General features: G+C 32.5%; 4 protein-coding genes across 9 annotated transcripts; 2 read left to right on the top strand and 2 right to left on the bottom strand.

Annotated features, from left to right (window-relative positions):
- The first annotated feature begins 1313 nt into the window (after positions 1-1313).
- On the top strand, positions 1314-4278 carry LOC149900594 (transforming acidic coiled-coil-containing protein 3-like). Of its 6 annotated transcripts, none has more exons than XM_090112233.1 (2): positions 1314-1408; positions 1720-4278. In XM_090112233.1, exon 2 carries the CDS (start codon positions 1791-1793, stop codon positions 2751-2753), a length of 963 nt encoding a protein of 320 aa, XP_089968359.1. In that variant the 5' UTR covers positions 1314-1408; positions 1720-1790; the 3' UTR covers positions 2754-4278. The 6 variants fall into 6 exon arrangements, with proteins under 6 accessions (XP_089968359.1, XP_089968357.1, XP_089968360.1 ...); XM_090112231.1 differs by having other exon boundaries at positions 1314-1440; XM_090112234.1 differs by having other exon boundaries at positions 1320-1440; positions 1723-4278.
- Positions 4272-6946, bottom strand: CLS (cardiolipin synthase). Its single transcript, XM_090112228.1, has 5 exons — positions 6274-6946; positions 6051-6188; positions 5471-5686; positions 5058-5153; positions 4272-4693 (listed from the first exon to the last, which is right to left on the bottom strand). The coding sequence occupies exons 1-5, from the start codon at positions 6679-6681 to the stop codon at positions 4541-4543; spliced, it is 1011 nt and encodes a 336-aa protein (XP_089968354.1). The 5' UTR covers positions 6682-6946; the 3' UTR covers positions 4272-4540.
- A 385-nt stretch (positions 6947-7331) lies between these two features.
- Sptz (zinc finger FYVE-type containing 26 spastizin) lies at positions 7332-22549 on the top strand. The gene is made up of 17 exons (XM_090112820.1): positions 7332-7383; positions 7623-7800; positions 8111-9758; positions 9983-10101; positions 11613-13328; positions 13416-13514; positions 13603-14418; positions 14574-14848; positions 15043-15183; positions 15798-15922; positions 17448-17863; positions 18021-18491; positions 19017-19242; positions 19641-19941; positions 20019-20153; positions 21157-21283; positions 21823-22549. Exons 2-17 carry the CDS (start codon positions 7735-7737, stop codon positions 21991-21993), a joined length of 6852 nt encoding a protein of 2283 aa, XP_089968946.1. The 5' UTR covers positions 7332-7383; positions 7623-7734; the 3' UTR covers positions 21994-22549.
- A 166-nt stretch (positions 22550-22715) lies between these two features.
- On the bottom strand, positions 22716-23603 carry Srp14 (signal recognition particle 14). The gene is made up of 3 exons (XM_090112483.1): positions 23404-23603; positions 23246-23318; positions 22716-23164 (listed from the first exon to the last, which is right to left on the bottom strand). Exons 1-3 carry the CDS (start codon positions 23425-23427, stop codon positions 22938-22940), a joined length of 324 nt encoding a protein of 107 aa, XP_089968609.1. The 5' UTR covers positions 23428-23603; the 3' UTR covers positions 22716-22937.
- Between the last annotated feature and the right edge of the window lie 617 nt (positions 23604-24220).

Genomic DNA, 24220 nt, shown 5'->3' with positions numbered 1-24220 from the left:
TTTCAAAGTGTCTGGACTGTGGGTGTGTCATAAAACCAAAGACCCTTAACTGATAGACAGCACCAAAAAATATTTGTTTTGTTAAATTATCATTTATTGCTATATACTTAGGGTTGCTTTTTCCTTATAAGCAGTAGCTCACCTAAATCGGTCCGAGTGAGAGGTTTCCCAACCAAGCTTGTCCTAACGTTTTGACAACTCCACCAATCATTGATGTTCGTAGAAATGGTAGTTAGGGTGACCATGAATTTTGTATCGGTAATTTATTTATTTATTTAAAACTTAAAACGAAACCCTACCGCGTAAGAGATAAGTTACGTTACGATAAAAACTATTTCATTCAGCTATGTATGAAAATTGTAACTTACGGTGTTTACCCTTTTACGGTAACATACACATGTTTTAGTTTATTGAATTAAGTAGCGTGTCGTCAATATTATAATATGTACCGGATGGACGGAATTTATCCCTTGTTTTGTTAAGCCCTGGTCACCTAATTAAAAACAAGTTGGGAAAGAAAACGCTCTCTATCGACCGGACACTGGACTGTTGTTGCATCATGCTGCACTGTCTATTTAACGTCTTTGAATACAACAGACGTTATTTAATCATTTCTCAAACAATTCGTCTTTCGCAAGCAATCATTGTTTCTAATATTGGAAGAAGTTCCATAACGTGCTAAAAATAATAAAATCATCACGATACTATAGCAATATTGCAAAAGTGTATTAGCATTCCTTCATTTATTTCATTAATTATATTATTTATTGAAGTGAAACTTCTTTATCGGGGTTGGACAAAAATTTAGTGTAACATTTTTGCGTTACGTTACGCCGTACGCGTGACATTTTTGCGTTACGCCATACTCGTGACATTTTTAAGGTCATAAAGAAGTTTCACTTCTTACGTGTGTACTCTAGTACACGCATACATTTTTTATTTATACGTCGTATATTACTTATTTCAAGACGAAACCTGAACTTCGTTCCAATCGGGTATCCCACATGTGATACCTCCAACCATATTGCAGAAAGGAAGCTGAAAACTTAGAAACGTAAGTAGAAACGCTTAAGTAACAGTTCATACTCGCGTGCCCTCGCTCTATAGCTTGCATATACATACGTGTACAATGTACATACTCTAAGATAAACTCAATAAATATATATTTTTTTAGTAATATTCAACAGGTTATAAATAAAAAAAGGTGTTACTCACTTCGAATTTAATCTTTGTCGACTTTCGTACTGTATATAGTCTGTGTTTTCAAAAAAGAAAGATACATTTTTTGAGTCTGTGGCACTGATGTCATCCTGCATCCATCAATTCGCGACCATTAACTCGGGAATTTAGAATTTGTGTTAAATTTTTATAGTCTGGTGTGTGTACAATATTTAACAAAAAGAATTTAGTGAGTACACCTGTATAGAACTGTAGTTTACTGTGAGTGTGATTTTTTTTGTTCAAAGGCATTATAATAAACATAGCGTTTGGTTTACCATTTACGGTCCTAGGGTCATATCTTTATGACTTCATGCGTGGGATGTTTATAATTTTTTCCTAGCAGGAACACTCAATCTCAGAGAAGGTATTTATTTTAACAACGTTATTCTATAGAAAAATAAAGGAAAACCTCCGAATATAAAAATGTCGCACTGACTTGACACAAGTGACCAAGTCCACTAATTATTGTCCTTGAAATAATTATTACGTTATTTTCAGAAGACGATGTCGTCAGAATTGTTCCAGCAGCTGTAGGATTTCTGAAGACAGTGTCAGATTGTTAAAGTACCATGTCAGGTACCGAGCAAAATATATTGAACTCAATGCAACAATTGTCTGTACAATCAAGTAACAGTGGTCCTACTGAGAAACCTACTCAAGTAGTTACACCCGCTGTTAATAGAAGTCAACCTTCATCTAAAGTGACTCCTGTTAAGCCAACCATTTCTCCGGCCATTGCTACTATTGATAGATTACTAAGTTTAGGCACACCTATACCACCACCACCTCCCGTTATACAACGCACGGCCGACATGGATCCTCATACAGTTGAGCAGTTACGAGCTGTTAAGGAAATGCTCACCTCCCAAGAGGAAGAGGCTCAAAGTCTACGAGAAATAAATCGGGAGCTTAAAGAGCGTTTAGAAGAATGTGAAACTAAAATTAAGAAATTGTCAGAACAGAATGAGGAATATGCAGAAAAAGAAAAGGCTTTATCTCAAAGAGTAGCAGAAAAAGTTCGTAACAACAAACAAATGAGTGTTGTTATGGAGGAGTATGAAAGAACTATCTCTTCACTTATTGGTGAAAGGGAAGCAGAGGCTAAACGATGGACTGAAGAACGAGTGACATTATTAAGGGAACGAGATGAGGCTGCTGCACATTTAGCTTCTATGGAACATGCATTCAATGATGTTCACACTAAATATGAGCGATGTAAAGTGATTATACAAGGTTACAAAAGTAACGAAGAAACTTTGAAAAGAACTGTGGAGGACAATAATGATGCTATTCAAAAACTGGAAGCTAGATATGAAACTCTAAGGCAACATGCTATGCAACAGTTGAACAAAGCTAATGCAGAGTTAGATTCGGTTAAGAAAGCTCATCAAGCAGAAATTTTGAAATTAAATGCCATGTTGAAGAAAAGTGAAGTACATGCGTCATCTCTACAAGAATCTTTGGCACAGAAAATCAAAGATAATGAAGAACTTACAGCTATCTGTGATGAATTGATTAACAAGGTTGGTTAACTTATCAAAGGATCATGTTTACTCATAAACACCATCATTAACTCAGCAAATAATATTTATTTAACATTAGAGTGTTTAAACATAGTCTCAAACATCTGATGTTAATGATAAAACCATTATGATAATCCTAAAAAGTAATCAAATTTTGTTACCATTTTTGTTAAAGTATCTACATTGTATTTAATGTACAACTTTTTTTTTATTTGTGCAATCAGTTTGTATGTCCGTTATTCTGTAAAATAATTTAGTTATTTAAGATTTTAACATTTTGTGACATTTATGTTTTGTTAAATATCGTATACATTATATTGTTAATATCTATGTATGTTTGGTGCTTTGCTCGTAAGTGGCCATCAATAGAATGGTCAAAGTATAATATTATAGTTTTAGCATTGTTTGGAAATGGGATAGTGATCCTGATCTCCATTAGTATTATTCATTCTTATAATTCCAGATTTAATAATATATTATAATTTAATCAAACCTATAACAAAGTAACTTAGATGCCATAATTTAATTGATTATATATGCTTTATATACAAATATTTTAAAACATAATATTAGTTTGTTAATACATTATTTCATTTATTGATTACTTACAGTAAGATTAAGATATTATAAGGCATCAAATATTATTAAGTTAAATTGGGCCCTAAAATTATGATTGTATATTGTTCTAGTCCTAAAATTATTTTTTGCTATGCTGATTTTAGTACTGCCTAGCTTGAGATTCTTACAGTAATATATAAAGAAAACAAATGAATATTATCTAAAAAATAATGCTATTCATTTAACATAACACAACATGTTTATTATTATAATAACAAAAAGCTTTTTAGGCCAGCTTAGACTTAGAATCTCAATAACACATAGAGAATATACCAAAAATGTGTGTAATGGCAGATGTTTCTGTATTTACTTTAATGTATATACTTTGTGTTGTCCCTTTCTTTTGATGTCTGACTATGTATGTGTGCCTTCAATGCAGAAAAAAAACATTTACCATCCAGAAAGTCCATTACATAACTCACAAAAAAGAATTACTTATTAGTAAATGTAGGTAAGTATCATTTAAAGTTCTATGCCTGTCCACCAAAAATGTTTTTTAAATATTACTTAATTTTTTAAGAATTTATTGCACTGGTATTTATTTTTCATGTATGGGCATCTGTAAAGATGTGGAGCGCTTGGAAAAATTATCATCATCCATAATTATAACAACATTTTACTAATTGTAGTACTTCTGATTTCATTTCATTCACCTAATTAAAAAAATTGAACCAGTAATAGTGACATTCCAGATTCTATTTTTGTAATGTTTTGTACTTTTTTTGGATTTAAGCGAACTCCTCATTGATTCAGACTGATAAGCCAATGTTTTATTTTGATATTAATTTATGTTTATACCTTTGATTGGCCAATTTTTTAATTTTTTCGTAGATTAAGTATAATTTTGTACTTTCATAATTTTATGCATAAAGTTCATGTGAATAGAATGAGGAAATAAAATTATCCATATTTTGTATCTAGAGGTTTTATTTTTTAACTCCCACAATCTTATATCTACACTAATAAAGATAACATCAATATTGTGAAAAGGCAACAATTTTCATATAAGCAAAGTGTACACAAGAACCTTATTCCATTTATATACTCTCACTTACTTGACTATGCATTTTATCAGTAAGTATGTTATTCAAAATGTTATTTAACAATGAACGCCTATTTCTTAGATTTCATCAATCTCAATAATGGAAGACAAAAAATATACAATATTTTTATATGAATCATAATTTCTTCTTGAGAACTTTATATGTATCTTTGCTAGTTAGATAACTAAGGGCTGAAATGACTGTTGATGTCGCAGTTACGCCAAAAAGAACTTGTAAAGCGGGATGGTCCACATACCCAAATACTGGCGATGCGAGAGTTGTACCAACCTGTAAATTAAATTTCTCTCATATTATATGACATAATAAAAATTGTATGGTAGTAAATATGATAACTCAACAATAATTTTTAATTCAAAATACATAATTCACATAATTGTGTATCTCTATAGTATGAAAGTTGGGCTTATATTCTCCACACCAACTATATTACAAAGGTCCAATTCTATGGGGATTGAGAAATATAAACCCATATCATATTATGTTTACCAACAATGTCAATAACTTCAAAAATACATACTTACTATTATAACATCATACAAAATGTATAAGGAATGCCCCCATTACTCTACAAAGGGCAAGGCTTAAAAATGTACTCAGACTTGTTCAGATTGTTTAATTAAAAGCAATTTACCAATACTAGTTGTATTGCAGTGTTCACTTTACTTATGAATGTGGGCGCCAGTTGCGCTGTTGCGTGTGTCACGTCGAAATAGCGGCTCAAGGTCCTCTGCAATGTTAAATTGTTTTTATAAATTTTATAATATAAATGCTACATGCAACGAAATAAATAACGATTTGCACAAATCCACAAAATTTAGTTATCATCATATCTTTGCAACTAAATTTAATAATGCCAAAAATTTTAGTTATAAATGTTTCATAGTTATATTTTTACTGTAATGTATATTGCTTTCTTTAAATCTATTTAGAAATATTTATGTTTTTAACTGTTTCCATTAGACTAGAACCTATCACAATGATATATGACTAATAAACAACAAAAATTAGGCACAATCTATATCATAATAAAATTAAGTGACTTACTGGTGGCGGTAGACTGATATATCTTATAACAAAACCGGCCGCAACCAGAGCTGCGTCTCTTCCCACAATTAGAAGGGTCAAGGATAAGGGAATAAGATTTTGCCAGGTAAGGCATATAAATAATGTAGCAATCAAAACTTTATCTGCCATTGGATCGAGAAAGGAACCCATTTTTGATGCCTGCCCTTCCCAGTTACGAGCTATCCAGCCATCCAACTGAAAAATATTAATTTTATATAATAGAATTATTTTTTAATAACAACATTTTTATAACGTGTATTCAATTATGTTTGAATTATCCATCGAGATTTAGAGTGAACAATAATTTGATAACTTAATCCTTACTAATATTATGTATGGGAAAATGTTTGTCTTTCTCTCCTTGTATCATGTTGCAATTTAATGATTTGCTTTTCGTGTGGGTAGTGAAACTTCTCATTCCCATAGGAACTTGTATGACTGTTTGGGAGTAGACAGGGGCTAGTGATTTTTATAATGAAAGGAGAGTTTTTGTTATAGGTAACAAATGCTTTTCTGTATTCAATTTTATCTAAAAATAATACTTGTTTTATTAACTTACCAAGTCTGTAATACCTGCAAATGTAAGTAATCCAAGTGCTAGATTGTAATCGTCTTGCAAAATTACATAACCTAAATATGGAGACATTGCTATTCTCATTACACACAGTATGTTTGGAACTGTGAAAACATTTTCTCTCTGAAATTATACATTTATAATTTTAGTTTGCGTTAAAAATAACTTTAAATTTCATAAGCATTTTAGAATGATACACAGTACACACCTCAACTACTCCTTCAAGTTTTTCTTTAACTTTTGCTTTTGTCTCTCTTATATCTTTTATAATATCATCTTTTTTCTCCCTTAATTTTTGGCTTGTTAATTCCTTGTGTTGTTTTAAGTCACGAACAATTTCCACGCCTTTAAGTCTTATTTTATGTTCTGTGTCTTTAATTTTTTCCCTTCTTTGCTCAAATGCATCTTTTAAAGCTTCTGCTTTTTTTTCTATATTTTGAAAGGAATTTTTATGATCTGACGAATATAGACACACTATTGATGAAACACATATCGGATGTCTTGGATAATGCCGCTTATAAACATTTGAAGTGTTCAGAGTTGATAAGGAACTAAATTGTTTGGAATACAAACTTTGAAGTTCTTTATACAATTTGTATGTTCTGAATCTCATCATTTATCAATACGAAAATATGCGACCCGGTTAATTAACTAAGTTAATTTACACATATTATAACCAAAAAAGTTCGCGCAAAGAACTTTTGCTACATTTCAAGTATATTTTAAATAGTTTTGTAAATTACTGAAATAATAAGTTACCGTTTACCAAAATTTTCACCCGATTTGCAAATAAATACTTATAAATAATTTAATTTGCCTTTTTATTTAGCAGATGATTGTTATGTTGACATATTTTTAACTTTTTGACATTTCGCAGCTAGGTACAGATATGGTATTATTGGTACAGATCTTTATTGTGGTACAGACTACAGATATAATAAGAATAAAAGCTCTTTGACAGATAATAGTAGATACGTACTCATTTATTATGTCATAATATGTACATACACCTTACATTTATTACACTAACGATAAGGTCTATCGTGATCGTGTATTTTCATAACTTTGTGCCTAATTTGTTAAGTTACAGCATAATAAATTACACTAAGAAATTACACATATCAAACGGCAAGAAATTTTTCGGCGAAATGTCACTGAACATATGAAACTTGTCATTTGTCAAATGTATGACATTTAATTTTCAACAAATTATTTTGAAGTTTGATAATATTGTAAAATTATATTTTGGTGTTCCTGCTGAGTAAGCTGCTGAGTCTCGGAACTTGTGTTTATATTTGTGCTCCACTTTGCCTTATTGGTAACTTTTCTATATCGATTGCAACTTTATAATATTATTATTAATTTATAATTCGTCGTATCTTCTATGTAACTTAAATTGTTATGATGTCACAATGAAAATAAACTTAACAACATTGTTTAAGTACAATATTTCACTAGACATTTGTAATCTTGAAATATAATACATTTGCTAAACATTGATTTACTAGCATGTTATACACGTTAAGTGCATATTGACATTGTAATGTATCTTTATAGGTACTGGGGAAATGAATTTATAATAAAAAAGTGTAGACTCATAGGTCGAATACCTTAGTCTTTTAGTGATATGCAATATATATATAAATACATGTTCATATACTGATACAAGATGAAGGAAGAGGAGTTGAATTATATGCTTCGTCTCCTTGAAGACCTAACACCTGAAATATATGATGTAAGTATATTCTTAATATTTTACATATATTCTTCATAATTCTTGTAAAATGGTCTCACTTAAAAGCACTCTTATAAATTTGTCATATCATGCGTGTTCTATGCATTTTTCTTTTAAATAAAATATATAATATTTTATTCACAATACTCATAGTTATAACATGGGTATTCTGAAGTGTGTGAATTTAGTTAGAACTAAGAAATACATTGATCAAATTTAGATTATTAAATAATAATTTTTATATTTAATTCTCTGATTACTAGATAATAAAAAAAAAACACAATTTTGTTGATAAAATAATTTCTTTTAGGAAATTCATAAAATATACTACAACATTGAAGAGTCAAAATTAGTTCCACCCCTGACAGAAAATGTGGTACAATTCTTTAAACAAAATTTAAAAAAGAATCCAGTTACAACATCTTTAATTTTAAAATATCTTCAAGGAAATGTGGATACTAAGGATTCCTTTAAGATTCAAGAGCTCTATGTAGAAGTATTGGAGAATGAAGTAGTTGAGAATAATCCAGATAGACTAATCACAATATTGACATTAGCTAAATATGATAATTTTTTACCCCAGTTTTCAAGTAAAATTCTGAGTTTCATAACTTCAGATACCTTCAAACAACACAGAAAACAGATTTTAATGAGCTTAGTACCACAAAGTTTGCCAGAATTAATTCAATCTGCAAGTAACATTATCCATGACAAAGAGGCACAGAAGGATTTCAAACTTACAGCAGAATATATGATAGAATTATGTTATGATGAAAAAGTTCATTGGCTGCTTAAAGCTGCACAAATTTATAAACAACAATTGCATGACATGAAGACTGTTACCTTTCAAATAAATAACTTTACAAAGCAATTGCTCATAATGGTGCTAATAGATCTAACAAACTGTCCAGAAACATATGATTTAACATCTCTAGTCAACCAATTGACTAATATATTCTCAATATTAGATACATATACTTCATTGGATAAACAATTACAATTCTATTTAACAGAAGTAAAAAGAGAGCTTACTTTAATCAAGTTTTGTTTAGAGAACAATTGCAAAATTATGACCACTTCTATTTTTAGTCAAGTGCTGGTGCAGAGTGCTTTAACTGTTATATCTCAAGTATGTAGGCTTTCTAAAGTAGACAGATATAAAGTCACTCAATTATTAAATATGAATAATGATTTCATATCTGAATTGAAAGTACTGAGCAATAAATCAACAAGCAAAAATAAAACAAGTGGTATAAATTGGGATATATCCATCTACAACAGTTATTGCACAATAACTAAAGTAATAGACATTATATTGGATTCATCAGAGGATTTGGCAAATCCAGAGGAGATAAATAGTTGCATGGAAGACATTAAACGTCTAGTTCTTTCAATTCAGCCATTGCAAAGTTGTATTGAAGTAATTGAGAACATATTTTCTTGCTTGTTTTTGAGATACGAGTATCTGTCATGTAATGAACACAATCAAGACTTTCCATGTGGAACACATTCAGAATGTTCATATTTTTATTCAAAAAAGCAAAGTAAGACATCTAAAGATGTTAAGAGTTTAAACACTGGTTTTATGTGTAACTCTTTCATAACACAAATACTTTTGGACACTTTAAAGATTTGTTTGGAAAATTTGACTGAAAAAAAGGAAGTAATAAACTGCACAGATGTGAATGTCTTGGCTAGATTAAGAAGGCTGGTAGATGTAGTGAATCACTCAATATGGAAAATGCAACTGGTGTCCACCCTCTCTCCAAATTCGAATCCAATACAATTGAAGTTGTGTATGGATTATGTAGAGGTGGATATGAGCAGTGAGGATGAAGAACATGAGTTTGAAGTTAAAGTTACAAGGAAAAAACCGAAAGTGCGAAGGCGACACACAAATCCAAAGCCAGAATTGGAGCAAGCCATGCTTACTTCCACAATATCTGCATGTGATGAAGGTAAATTGTATATTATTTCTTTTACAAATTGGAATTTTTAACATAAAAAATCAATATTAGTATCTAGATAATCACCTTCATGTGCTAATGCCTACATTCATTTAATTTATATTTCAAGTGATGATATACTTCAATTGTAAAGTGACAAAAAAAAATTGTGTATATTGTGTATTTTTTTAAGTTATATTCTTTCATTATATGCAATGCAATTCACTAATTTACAGCGTACAGCAGTAAAACAACATCAATTGACTTTATATCTATTATGTTAGCAAAACCCAATTGTCTGGTAGCATTAGCACTGTACCATAATGATTTTCAAAAAGCCAATCAGATTTTGGAGGTAAGTTAATTTTGAATTTTATATTGTTCTTAGAATATGATCAAATTTTTCATAACATTTTATTTCGTAATCAGTGGGCTTATAATGGATTTCTTTATTGCCAGTTTTGAGAACTCCAGGGGGATTATTTTGTAGATATAGCTTTGCATCTTGAATTGTTTGCTCAGGTTTGAAAAATTTGCAACACAAAAAGCAGCAACACCAACCTGAAACATAATTGTAAATGAGGGTATATACAAAAAATATAATCAGCTTGAGAAAAAAAAATAATATTAAAATGATTAAATACCTTTACTGCACCAAAGAGGAAGAGCTATAATTATGTAAATAATAAACCATACTTTAACAATTTTCCATACTCGAATTATGGCTATTTTGTATGATATTTTCTTAGTTCGACAATCTTGATACAAATCTTTGACTGATTTCAGGAAAATCATTTTATCAATGATATGTTTAGATATACTGCTTGGTTCTGTAATTAGCAACAATTCCTAAATTAAATTTATAAGAGACTAGTGGTCCGCCCCGGCTTCGCCCGTGGTACCTACATGTTTAAACTATCCTATCTCTCAAGTTGGATCGAACTGCACATGGTGTGCGAATTTTATTATAATCGGTTAAGTGGTTTAGGAGTCCATTGAGGACAAACATTGTGACACGAGATTTATATATAATAATAAGATTTGTAGTATGGGAAAATTAAGTACATTACTTAAATTACAAACAGTATAATTCCTAAACCTGGTGTGTGATTAATAATAGAACGAATCGCCTCTTCACTATTCGATGATGAATTTTCCAAAACATGTTCTATTCTGTGTTGAAGACACTGAAATCCATAAATTTTCATACTTAAAAATATATTCCGCGTTGAGTTATCACTTCCGCGTCAACATATGCAACTTATCAACTCAATTTATAGATATTAAAGTCATTCACCCAATAATGTTGGCATAACGACTGGTTATAATTTATTATGTTTACAATTTATATGAGAGAACATTATGTGATATTGTTTACATTTAAGAGAGCAGATATGTTTTACAAATAAAAGATGCATAAAATACGCATTTAAACGCGTACCCCTTTATTTATAGCTTTTATAGGTACTTAGCAATATATATTATAATAGATTTAGGTTCTTATTCCAATTCAATAATAAGTAGATAACTACTTATATTTAAAATAGAGACGAAATGGTACCTTGCGTTGCGTTGGAGAATTTACGGAAAATGTTAAACAAGCTGATACAAAAAAAAGTGCAGGAATTAAATTAATTATATGCAAATTGAGCATGTTAGACTCTAACAAATAGACTTTAACTTGACGTAATCTAGGCATGTTTAAATAGATTCCCTCACAAAGTATTTATATGTAACTTTATGGAAAACTTTATGGAAACAAAAAAAAGACGAATAATTACTACTGGGTGTTGGTGATCCCTTGGTAGGAAGGGATCTGGATATAATTACCTACTATAAATTTAAATGAACTTTTTGTTGTTTCAGATGTTTGACCTATCTGATTCTGAAATAGCTACTGAAGTAACATTCACCGAACAATTAAGGCATTTGATATCAAAACTAAAGAATATTGTTTGCTATCGTGATTGTTCTCGATATCCTACCAAAGAGTTATCCGCGTTATCTGTTGTTTCAACAGAAGTAATGGGTCTGGTAGAAGGATTTTTAGCTGCAAACAGAGCACCAAACTCTTTCGATATAATCGAACTAGGTTCACGACATCCCCATTTGCAGCTTTACAATCACCAAAATTCTCCATTTATTAATGCTGTAGATATTCTAATCAGCAGTGGTCTCAACAGAGAGATAACTTATGGCCTCATCAATGTTGTGGAGAGGAAACTTGCTGAAGTAAGAAGTAGTACCGATGTCACATCTGTGAAAAAAATCAATTATATAAGATTTGTGGAAGATATCGCCAGTGTTACTTTTGAAATATTCGGCAACACAGACAAATCATTTGATTTTGCGGATAATATATGTGCATTAATAACAGATTGTCGTATTCCCATAAGGCACAAAGAGTTCTGTAAACTAAATCAATTATCAAAAGAATTGAGACAATGCTGTTTGGATTTGGAAAATCTTGTGGTTCCTTCAAATTTTAACAAAAAAGATGAAAACCTAATGCAAAAATATCACCAAATCTTTATGAATGTGGTGGCAACGTCTGACAAAGATATCTGTAATATTGCAGAAGTAACGCGAAACGGAACAAAGAAATCTAGAATACATTATCTAAGAAAATGTTATATGTATACAAAATCTGTTTCGCAATTAGAACAAGAGAATATCCTAAAAGACTCAGCTTCGTCAACTGATACACCTTACTTCGCAGTACTAGAGCGACATTTACACGATATATTTGGTAAAATGATAAATAACAAAGATTTACCAATCACATTTTTGGAGCCAATATGTAAAAAACTGAACGTGAATTTGATACCCAAGCTCATCCTTAATTTTTGCCCTTCCATTTCTTTAGTGGGCTCTTCAAAAGAAGCAACTGAAGAAAATTTTAATACTTTACTGCATATAGTGTTCGATTTTAAAAATCCGGAAGAAAAGTTGTTTGTTGATCCCGTTGCTGATTTTGCGCCCTTACCGCGTACTCCAGATCCACAATGTCTCACATACGTCGTGTTACATAATTGGGTATTGGCACATATCATTAAAAAGATCCATACATCGCTTAATGAAACTGATATGCAGCAAAGTATTGATGCTAGAACGAAGTGTTTAAACAAATATATGGATCTAGAGAGATTCGATCATACCAAAGTATTATTTAACGGCAACAAATATTTGGCGTCATTGCATACTTTAATTGATCTCAATAAACTCTTTACATATATGCCAAAATTAATCGAGTGTGGGAAAATATCACAATGTTTAAAAATAATAGATGCACTGTCTGAACGTCAAGTTATGAGCAGTGCAAATTTAAATAACTTGAGAGACCTAATTTTATTTAAATTGGCGACTAATTCTAAAGTTAGTCACAACTGGAAGTATTGTCAATATCTTAAATGTCCTGAATTGAAAGTTGATTTAACTTTGAATAATTTGAATTGTTGGCCAGCCGAAGGTGCCTTGGAAGTAGTTGACTATTTGCGTTTCCTTTTTGATAAAACTGCCGTAGAAGAAAACCTATATAAGAGTTGTACAGATTGGTTGATTAAAATACCTCTTTATGAGCAGGTAATATTATTACATAGTATCATCTAGCTTGTTATTGTGAACATCTGTCTTGTCTCTTATTAATAAATTATAAATATTGCCTTCTAGATTGCGTCCATTATGGGATTTAATCATTGGTATGCAATTTATGAAAAATCTATGGAAAATCCTGAGCAAATTGTAGAAGTGCTCATGGATAGTCAACAGGTATATTTATGATTTTATTAAATTTATGCGAGTAAAATATGAACTTTAGTTTTATATAAAATTTTATTTATTTAATTACTTTTTTCAGTTTAAATTATGTCTAGATTGGGCGGACATACATAACGTTACAGAACATATGAAAAATTTAATAGTTGTGAACTTGTTACGACAGTTATTTGAATACTCAAATCAGGCTACTCCAGCTGCTGTCCAAGAGCTACTCGGACGTCTTTCAACATCAGAAGCTTTGGACTTAATATTAGGTGAAATGTCTAAAGTCCGAAATGTAGAAATACTTGAAGTATGTCTCGAATACATAAACAATCATTCAAATTCCTGGCGTTCATTCGAAAACCTGAAAGTTGGCTTGCGAATTATTCTTGAAATGGATCCGAGCCTGAGATATCTTTTCTGGGATTTGATCGAGAAACCTATACTAATGATAGAACAGTTGTTGATGAACGGAAAACTGGAAATACTCACGGATATTCTTAATAAAATATCACCAAATTTGAAGAACGATCCTAATGGGGACTATCTTTACTACAATATGAAAACAATTGAAACTGTGATGATATCTCAAAATTCAGTTGATTCTTTACTGAGATACTATGCGGAAAAAGCGTTAGACATGAAAAATACGCGAAACACGTCGTGTCCCTCTCCACCAAAGCCCTGGGACGACGCCTTATTACAGTCAATAGATTCAATTAACTTGGAAGGAGTTTCCCGTCCATTCGTAATGCCTGAACTCGTACCAGCAAAAGATCAATGGGTTGAGGATTATACCACGGACAGGTGCATGTTGTGTAAAATATCCAACTTTTCCATGATTATTCGCCGGCATCACTGTCGTCGATGCGGGCGTCTCGTATGTCATGCTTGTTCAAGAAATAGAATGCAGGTAAACTATTTTTATACATAAAATTATGGAAATTTTTCTATTCAGTGCTTAGTTTAGAGATAAACTAAACCTTGGTCGTTATTTTAACAAAAATCTTATACGGATGCATTTTAACGTTAGCTTTTTGTGTGACAATTTTCTATCCAACTTTTTAGGTGCCGACTTACCCCAGTGGCGTTAAATTTCGCGTTTGCGACGACTGTTACATTCAAACAATGAATAAGAAATCAAGTGCAGATCAAGACAATCTAATAACGAGTAGTAACTCGGATTCTGCTGCCAGCGGCATTACTTGCATGGACTGGAGTTTGTCCACGAATGCTAAAAAGAACGACGCAGTTCGAGAAGAATTTAGCTATGAATTCACCCCGAATGTTACTCTGTGTTTGTCTATTATGAAAATGCACACTATTAACTTGGATTATCCAAGGTAAGTAGACTAAAATTATTTAACCATTGAACGATTTGCTTTTAACAACCTTATTCTTATTAAGTTGTTTTTATTGATTTGATTGATTGACCTACTTATTTTCATATGTATCCATTTTTGTTGTAAACATTGTTATATGTCATATTAAATACTGTATTTGGGTGTTAAAAATAATTATACTATCCTTAACCTAGGTTCTTACTAGACCGTAGCGACGAGTTAGCCCGCGAGCTCGCGAACGGCGGATGCGGTGACTCGCGCTGGTTGGTGCGTGCGCGTCGATCCTTATTGCTCGCAGCCGCTGAACTTTATTCTAGAGCGCCTTCAGATAAACCGTAAGTATTAGGAAAGCATTAAATAATCAAGTTACTTATTTTTTATATTTCCTTCCCATTGACATACAATAATCAACAAGAACTTAAGATCTCGCTCAAAAATTGTCCGAATCCAAACTCTGCCTATGTGTCTATTAGGCAGAGTTTTCTAATGAGCGTATCCAATAGATTTTGAACATTGATGCATGGCAATAAAGTGTTAATTTGAATGGATTTTATATACTACGCCGCGGCCGTTCAGATATTCGTTGACAGCTATTAGGCCATTGTTTACAGAACGTTAACGTTCGCATCGTGTACAGTATTTATTGATCAAAATATGCCGATTCATTTCTCTTGTGTAATTTTTAATATAATTATTATAATCTTAATATATATAAACTAGCGGTCCGCCCCGGCTTCGCCCGTGGTACATATGAAAAATAGATGTTGGCCGATTCTCAGACTTACCCGATATGCACAGAAAATTTCATGAGAATCGGTCCACCCGTTTCGGAGGAGTATGCAGACTAACATTGTGACACGAGAATTTTATATATAAGAAGATATCGTGTCACAATGTTTGTCCGAAGCCGGGGCGGACCGCTAGTAAAATATAAATTGTGTATGTAAAGGGGCGGGCGCATAGCGGAGACGGGCGCGGCGCACGTGTCGCGCTGCCTGTCGCACGCGGAGGCGATGGCGACGCTCGTGCAGCACCAGGCGCACCACCTCGTGCCGCACCACGGCGCGCATCCCAGTTAGTGCACATCTATATATATAAAATTGTTGAAATAATTGTATATTGAAACACAACTTGTGGATGCTGATAAATTATCTTTATTTTTATAATACTTTATTACAAACTACATTGTGCGCACACGACATTACACCACGAACCACAGAGACAGGAGGAGGGCAAAGACACTTGCAGTTTACAGTGATACCATACAGACTGTACAATAACCAAAATACAGATTATAATATTTGCCTATTACAACAAAAATAAAGTCATGTTAGTTACTCCACTTACTCAACAACGGCTGAACTGATTTAGCTGAAAATTGGCAGGGAGGTAGTTTAGAGCCAGGAGAAGGACATAGGATACTAAATATGTACCACGGACGAAGCCGGGGCGGACCACTAGTTTGTTACAAAGGGAGTTTTCCTATTTCTACGTGTAGATAACGTTTTTTTTTAACTTTAGTGATTTAGTTGCGAGTCAATTTCTTATAGGAAAGGGCATTGAAACTTTCTGGCATATCAAACCCGCCGCCATTTTGATTTTTTTTCAAAATCGCGGCGCACGATTAAAGTGGTATGTATGGATAGAGGATACATAGACAAACAAAAAATGTCTAATAACATAGTACCCTAAAGCGTCACATTACCGAGATATTTGGAGGTAAATATTCACTTATGAGTACAACGACAAACACTAAAAATAGACTTATTACGTGTCTATATGCATAATATTATCTCCAAATAATCACTCCCAGGTAGATTATTATTATTAACAGTTTATTGGAAGAAAGTAGGTAGATTCATTACATAAAAACATACATACATTACATAAAAATGTAAGTAATGTAATGAATACCTACTTTCTTCCTGTAATAATAATAATCTACCTGGGAGTGATTATTTGGAGATAATATTATGCATATAGACACGTAATAAGTCTATTTTTAGTGTTTGTCGTTGTACTCATAAGTGAATATTTACCTCCAAATATCTCGGTAATGTGACGCTTTAGGGTACTATGTTATGAGACATTTTTTGTTCGTCTATGTGTCCTCTATCCATACATACCACTTTAATCGTGCGCCGCGATTTTGAAAAAAAATCAAAATGGCGGCGGGTCGATATGCCAGCGTCCATACAAAAAGTTTCAAACCCCTTTTCACATTTCCATGTGAAGATATCGATTTTTTTTATTTGAATGTAGTGGCGAATCCGCAAGGAAAGGTATTTTAACACGCATCTGGCATCAAGTGTCGAAAACGGGGCGGCAGGCCATCGTTACACTGGTCGACGTTCGTAGTTTAGTATTTGAACTTACTTATTGTGAGAGTCCATTTAAAAATCGAAAATAAGAACGTTCAGTGGAGAATTTAATGAACAATATTGACATGTAAAAATTATTTATCGATAAAAATTTAATTACTAAACAATCCATTCAATATTTTAAGTTTAGGCCGTTTTCGGGTTTTTTTTAATCGAGTGGAGTACTATATTAATAAGAAGTCAATGTTATAAATAACATTATTTCCCCATATTTCCAGGTCAAATAGTTCGATCTCTTCTCGAAGCTGAGAAATGGGAGCTCGCATTAGAAATAGCCACCAAATCAGGCATACCACGGACCAGCGTACTCGCAGCTTGGGGTAAAGCGTGTCTCAAAGCCGGCTGCTTTAGAGAAGCCCGGCGGAAATTCGGCCTTTGTTTTAAAAACGCACCAAATATATACGTGGATATGTCGGAAGAGTTAGAGTACGGTAAAGAGGCATCCGAATCTCACTTTATGAATAGAAAAATGAATAGCTTGAGAAGCTCCGAGAGATCTGTTTCAATGTCTAGTATGCAGTCGGAGGGTAGAGTGCGAACAAACCCACCACTATTGAACGAAATTATAAACATGCTTGAGGAGATGAATTATCCAGTGAATCAACAATTGTTGGATAAAGCTGAAACGATTAAGGTAATTTTGTTATGCTTCTTTTTATTAAAATATTCACATTGAGGTTGAGGAACAGGTAGCATAAATCCTTGCCACATTTCTTAATTGATTTGCTAATTTCTAAATTCAATACATATTTTGAAACGAAATTTTCTTTATGATAGTCTAAATATTTCAGACTACCAATGAGAAATTAACATCAATGAACACGAGCAAGAAGAAACTGCCGCTAGCCGAACCAGCTTTAAACATAATGCACATGCTGGCCAGCGTTAAAAAAATAAAACAGGGTGACTACAGTGACTTTCAAACGGCAACCGTCCAGCCGAAAAAGTCCCTGGCCCAAGGTCTTTTACGAAGAAACAATAATCATAACGATGCAAAGGTTGATTACCAAAACAAAAGGCTGGACCCATTCTTTTATAAAGAATGTGTTTATTATCTCAGCAATTATGGCTCTCATGTTGCAAACATAATGTTTTATATGAAACACAGCAGTATGATCGAAGTTATAAGATACTGTTATGATAACGTGGTCGATAAAGAAACGTTCACAGAATCCGTTTATATGGAATGCCTGAAGAAAGATAAAGTTAACGAAATGCTAAGGGCGATGACCGAAATGGATAGTACGTTGGAAATGTGGTCGGTAAGTTCTCTATAATTTTTGTTGATTTTTTTCTTCTTTAGTTATTTTTAGCGTTAACACCTACTTTAAATAAATATGCTATAATGCTATATTAAAAAAAACTGACTAATTTGTAAATATACATTTTGTGAGTCTCAAATAAGTATATTCTGTTCATATATTTCTTACTAAGCGCAGGAACCCCAGATAATATATTTTCAATTATTTTTTAAGACACTTTTCCCTATTTATTAACACTAATAAATTATTGAAAATTACCTACCTGTTCAATAGTATCTTGGACCGCCTCCTTGGTACAGTGGTTGACGCGTGAGCGTAGAACCGAGGGGTCCTGGGTTCGATTCCCGGTGGAGACGAAGAAAAAAAAAATGTCTCGGTCTGGCAGGACACAGAAGGCTGATCACCTACTTGTCCCTAAAGAAAATCGATCATTGAAACAGATGTATGAATAATGCATCTGCCCCTTACCCCACTACGGGGACACGGGACTTCACTTTTTTTTTCAATAGTATCTTATATTTCAAGGAATACATAATGCACGTATGCCGCACGCTCGAAATGAGCAAGCGTCTAGATGCGCTATACGCACTGCAGTGCGGTAGCGGGCAGCACGCACGCGCGTCCGCCTCTTGCGCACTGCTGTACTCGCGGCCCGTCAACAGCGGCCCGACGTTCGCAACGTTACTAGCGCGGCAACACCATTTGACAGCCGCTTTACATCACTTGGGACAGTGTGTGCCGGTTGCGAATAGTAAGAAACTATTTTATTGAATTAATCATGTGTTAAGTAAAGATGATGAATGTCGAATTAAAACTAGATACTTGTTTATTAGTTCAAGTAATAAGCATTTTTGAAGTGAAACTTCTTTAGGCGCGTTCAGAGTAAAATTTCAAGTTCGCGTCATGGCAATACTGTCAAGTCATAGAGTAAGGCCATCGTTTTACAACGATTTTAGTATCTTTGAATCTTGTCAAAGAAGTTTCACTTCTGACACGTGTGCTCGGCACACACGCTCTTTTTTTTCTATTTTGTCATGTCAAAATTTACAGTGTAGGTAGGTGATAGCTTTATTAAAGCATGTTCTTTTCAAGGTAATATAATATTATCGGTTGGTTATAAAATTGTCTTATTTTATACCTTCGTTTCAGAAATAAACGATCCTAAATCGATACAATTCCACCTCGATAGAAGTACTATTGACAATTTAATGACGACTTTCTCGCGCCAAATTGAGCTAGCCAAATATTTAGCGAACTGTGAAGCATCCAATAGATTAACGGAAAGAGTCTTGAAAGAAATCATACCTTTGTCGAATATGCGTAGAGAATCAGAAAGCATAGACAATAGACCATTGACGCTTTTTGGATCTAATACAGATAAAATAAAACTCATCGCAGTTGTTCTGGCTACAGGACAGTCAATCGAAAGTGGTTTTGAATTATCGTTTAAGTAAGTAATTTTTTTCTAGTATAATCAACATTTTATTTCGAGTTGTATACTTTGTTGTTTACATTTATATTTTTTAGGATAATAACAGAACACAAGCTGGACTCTATGAACATATACATCCACGTCGCAAAATATTTAGTGAATGTCGATAGATTTATGGAGGTGAAAACATTGGCTAAATGTATCCGCGCTTCAAAGGAAACTGCAGCTAAGTAAGTATTGAAATGAAATGAAATGATTTATTTTGCAAGAAATGTGGTAGATTTACAGATGTTGCATAATTCATTGTTCAGCACAAATCGCCAATTGATTGGCATGCAAAAATTAACAAGAGAATGTCAATGTCTTACTACATAAATATCATTTTTATAATAATTATACATATTATATTGTCAACTATTATGTACCCTTTTTCACTTACAATTATTATATAATATTTATGTCAATTATTACGCTTTTTACTATTAAATGTCAATTACTACAAATACAATTTAATTTATATAAATAAGCAATTACAAAATTATAATATTATGTCATATTTTGATTTTTGAAAAAATTCTTTTAAGTCATAAAAACATTTTTCAATTAGCCAGGCTTTTAAACGCTTTTTTAAAATATTAAATGGCAATTCCCTCAAAGATTTGGGAATTTCATTGAATATATTTATACACATAATCACTTGTGGAATGATTACGTTTTAAATACTTTTTAAAACGTAATCATTCCACAATACTCAAACTCATATGTTATATATTTTAAGCTATTGCATAGCTTCTATCGCGGGCCTTGAGCGCGGGGACCGAATCTAGAAATTTCGTAACGAAAAAACCTCACGCTCCCCACTCCTACGGGCGCGGAGGTGTGGCTTGAAGGCATAGCATGCAATAGATTTACCGCGGCAGTCCCCGAGTCACACGACTTTTTTTATTATTAACTGTTCATATGATTATAATAATCCCTTAATTTGATAAAGTCTTTCTACACAGCCTGGAAGAGTTTGCTGATAAGCGATAAGGCTGCCTTATGTGCTATGCATGTTTTCCTTTTCTTTCAATATTATGTATTGAAATTTGTTATGGTACATAAAATAATTGTAAAATAAATAAATACACTTCTCATTTACTATTAAGATCTTCTGAAATATTCTAGAGCCACAAATGAGCTTAATTACCATTAATTATTTTAATTACCATCATCTCCTTTATATGATTTCAGTTTAATGAGCGACCAAGTGTTAGAAGCTGGCGTCTCTGCCGTGGTGAGTCGGTGTGAAGCCCGAGGACAGCTGCATGACGAACAGGCTGAGATACTCATTGCTGATATACATAGTGTTCCCATTAAGGTAAATTCGGCGGAAAAATAAACTACACTAAACCTTATAATATACTAGTGGTCCGCCCCAGCTTCGCCCGTGGTACCTACATGTTTAAACTATCCTATCTCTCAAGTTGGATCGAACTGCACATGGTGTGTGAATTTTATTATAATCGGTTATGTAGTTTAGGAGTCCATTTAGGACAAACAATGTGACACAAGATTTATATAAAATATATATGTATTAGATGTAGATTGAACATAAAATCATTAAGAAACTGCCTGCTCGCGCTGACTGTATAATTTTTATCTCGTAATCCTAGCGGATTTTTATCATTAAAAATCTGTTCAGCTGTTCCTGAATAATAGGAGTTGTAAATATACACACAAAAGTGTTTAAACATGCTTATTTAAATAATTATTAAATGTAAGTACAATAATTATTTAAATAATAAATGACTTCATAATAAATTCAAGGAGGACATTATTTTCATTGATCCAGTGATGCAACTTTTCGATACACAAACTAATTAAATTTAGTAACAACCAGTATAACAATTATTTCAGATATCCTGTTACCTCATATGCCACAATGTTAGTAGTGCGTACATTTTGGCAGCTCGTAACGATCGTACCAACGACCTAAGGCGCGTTCTACAAGAGGCCGAAAGACTCGGCAATGACCAAGTACGGAATGCTTGCTTGAAGCGACTCACGTCCAAAAATACCAAATCGTAAAATATTTTTTAATTATGTCACTAGTTTTTGTATGTAATGGATCTTGATTATCTGTGATTTTATAGCAAGGTGATTTATTATCTTAGTTTGTTAAAATGCAGTAGCGACAAGGTAATATTTGAATTAAGTATTGTATTGAGTACTATAGAAATAAAGCTATTAAAATTGATCAATCTGTTATTAGTTAGGAATTATTGATATATTATGTTATGTATCATTTTATCCAATTATTTGTCAACTTTTTTGTGTGTAGTAACCAAAGTGATTGTGTTCAAAAATTCTGAGTAATATTTTCAGAAATTGTTAATTTCTATTTTCTGTTCTACTATAAATGGTGCAATTTCTCATTATAAAATATTATTTACTAATAATATAACATAGTGTAAAAATGTTGTGATAAACTTTGTTAAAAATGTATCAAGAAAATTAAGTATTAATGTTATTGGAGTAGATAATAAAATTTGCCTGAATAGAATACTATATTATGTTTTAAATAATGTGTATAAAAATATATAATTATGTAATATTTTTAATAATAAATATATGGTCTCACCTTGTGATATATAATCTGTATTACCTTTATTGATGAATATATTATTGTTTGAAGAATAATTTCATTGTGTATTTATTTTATTTCCTATCACTCCTTACATTTCAAGTATCTCTAATTATAAGAGTTAAACACAGGACTTAGCATCTCCCAAAAATAAAAGTGTAACAAGTATTTTATAATAACTTTATTTATAAAGTTTGACTTTAAAATTAATTGGAGACATGGTTGTATACCATCAGCCATAAAGCCAAGACTCCAACTCTTCAAATCTCATGAGAGAGAAAAGCACATTTTAATGGACCTCCACCCTTGGCTGTGGTCATTGGCATTGCATGTGTGTTGCCGTGAAATGCTTGAATTTTGATTCAGTCTGTAATATCCATATACTTTACTATTGAGCAGCCATAGCCTTCTTTTTTGGTTTCTTTAACCTCTTCAGTCCATTTATACTGGTTTTAAGCAGATTAGAATAAGCATTTGTGAATGTTTCTACATCTTTTTGTTCAATTACTGTTGAGATTTTTTTACTTCTACATTGTGCCCTTACTAAACATTTGTAGTCTGGATTTGGGACGGCAAGGCTTCCATCACGAGGATTAGGCTTTGTGCGACCATCATCTAAAAGTGATAGGTTAAATTAGAATATTTTTCAGAAAATTATAACTACAGCTACGTTAAAAAAATATACACAATACATACATCTTTTCATAGTCACAGTTACAGATCCTGATGTTCGTGCACTTTGGTAAAGTTTTGAGAGTTCTGCTAGAAACTGAAAATAATACAGTGTTTTAAAACATAAGGTAAAATCATTGAAAAAGGAAATTTAATACATTATCATAATATAATATACTCACCAAATCGTTAGTTAACAGAACCATGGTTATAAATTTCTGTGAAGCTTAAAGTATAGAATATAATATATCTTTTACGTATGTTATGAACTCGTATGTAAATTATCCATCACAAACATTTATTAAATAAAGAAGAATCGTGATTTTCAAAGGATTTTTCACACGAATACAGGAATGCACGACAGTCGACACGTTAAACTTATGACATATTGACAGTGACAGTGGACAGATGACTGTTCAGTTGTTGACACCGTGACACGTATTGAGGTTTTGACATGAAACCTACCCCGTTTTCCAATTACAGCACTAGAGCGCATTATGCGGCATAATGCTTAACGTTGAATGTTTCAACTACAGCAACGCTTCGCACAATCGAGCACTCTTAGAGGAACGGAAATCGGAACGATTTTATCGGACAATGTGAAAGGGCAAATTGTATCCGATATCGGCTATCGGCGTCCGATATCCGATATCGGATCGGATAATGTGAAAACGCTCATATAAGTAATGCGCATGTGCCAACTGTGACAGAAAATTAACAAGTGTTTTCCCCTTTAGGTTGGTATTGATCGAAATGTTTTGTTTATCCTTTATTCAAACGCGAGCCTGTGGAGGAGCTAACATAAAAGTAAGATACGTTCCTGGGTAATTTTGGGTCGTAGATTTCAAAAATACACACAAAAAAGGGGTTAGTGGGGGGGAAGTACCCTTTTTTCGGTGGGAAGTATATATCCCGTCATCTGTTCTCTCTTGTAAAAAGTTTGGATAGGTGGGAACTATAGCTCCCAGTGTCCACTCCAGACATCAATATTTTAAAACA

The sequence above is a fragment of the Colias eurytheme genome, chromosome 18 (assembly GCF_061535395.1).
Source record: "Colias eurytheme isolate Ceu_HAF_F1 chromosome 18, ilColEury1 Martin Lab GWU primary, whole genome shotgun sequence".
Lineage (NCBI taxonomy): Eukaryota > Metazoa > Arthropoda > Insecta > Lepidoptera > Pieridae > Colias > Colias eurytheme.
Note: the sequence above shows the minus strand (reverse complement) of the source record. Positions and strands in the feature narration are given on the sequence as shown.

Bases quoted from the DNA above. Each gene is read 5' to 3' on its own strand.
- Sptz (XM_090112820.1), top strand. From the start codon at position 7,735: ATGAAGGAAGAGGAGTTGAATTATATGCTTCGTCTCCTTGAAGACCTA. The intron at 7,801-8,110 runs GTAAGTATATTC...AATTTCTTTTAG, and splicing joins TAACACCTGAAATATATGAT to GAAATTCATAAAATATACTA. The intron at 13,329-13,415 runs GTAATATTATTA...ATTGCCTTCTAG, and splicing joins AAATACCTCTTTATGAGCAG to ATTGCGTCCATTATGGGATT.
- Srp14 (XM_090112483.1), bottom strand. From the start codon at position 23,427: ATGGTTCTGTTAACTAACGATTTG. The intron at 23,319-23,403 runs GTGAGTATATTA...TATTATTTTCAG, and splicing joins TTCTGTTAACTAACGATTTG to TTTCTAGCAGAACTCTCAAA. The intron at 23,165-23,245 runs GTATGTATTGTG...TATCACTTTTAG, and splicing joins AACTGTGACTATGAAAAGAT to ATGATGGTCGCACAAAGCCT.
- CLS (XM_090112228.1), bottom strand. From the start codon at position 6,681: ATGATGAGATTCAGAACATACAAATTGTATAAAGAACTTCAAAGTTTG. The intron at 6,189-6,273 runs GTGTGTACTGTG...GTATAATTTCAG, and splicing joins AACTTGAAGGAGTAGTTGAG to AGAGAAAATGTTTTCACAGT. The intron at 5,687-6,050 runs GTAAGTTAATAA...AATATTTTTCAG, and splicing joins TTGCAGGTATTACAGACTTG to TTGGATGGCTGGATAGCTCG.
- LOC149900594 (XM_090112233.1), top strand. From the start codon at position 1,791: ATGTCAGGTACCGAGCAAAATATATTGAACTCAATGCAACAATTGTCT.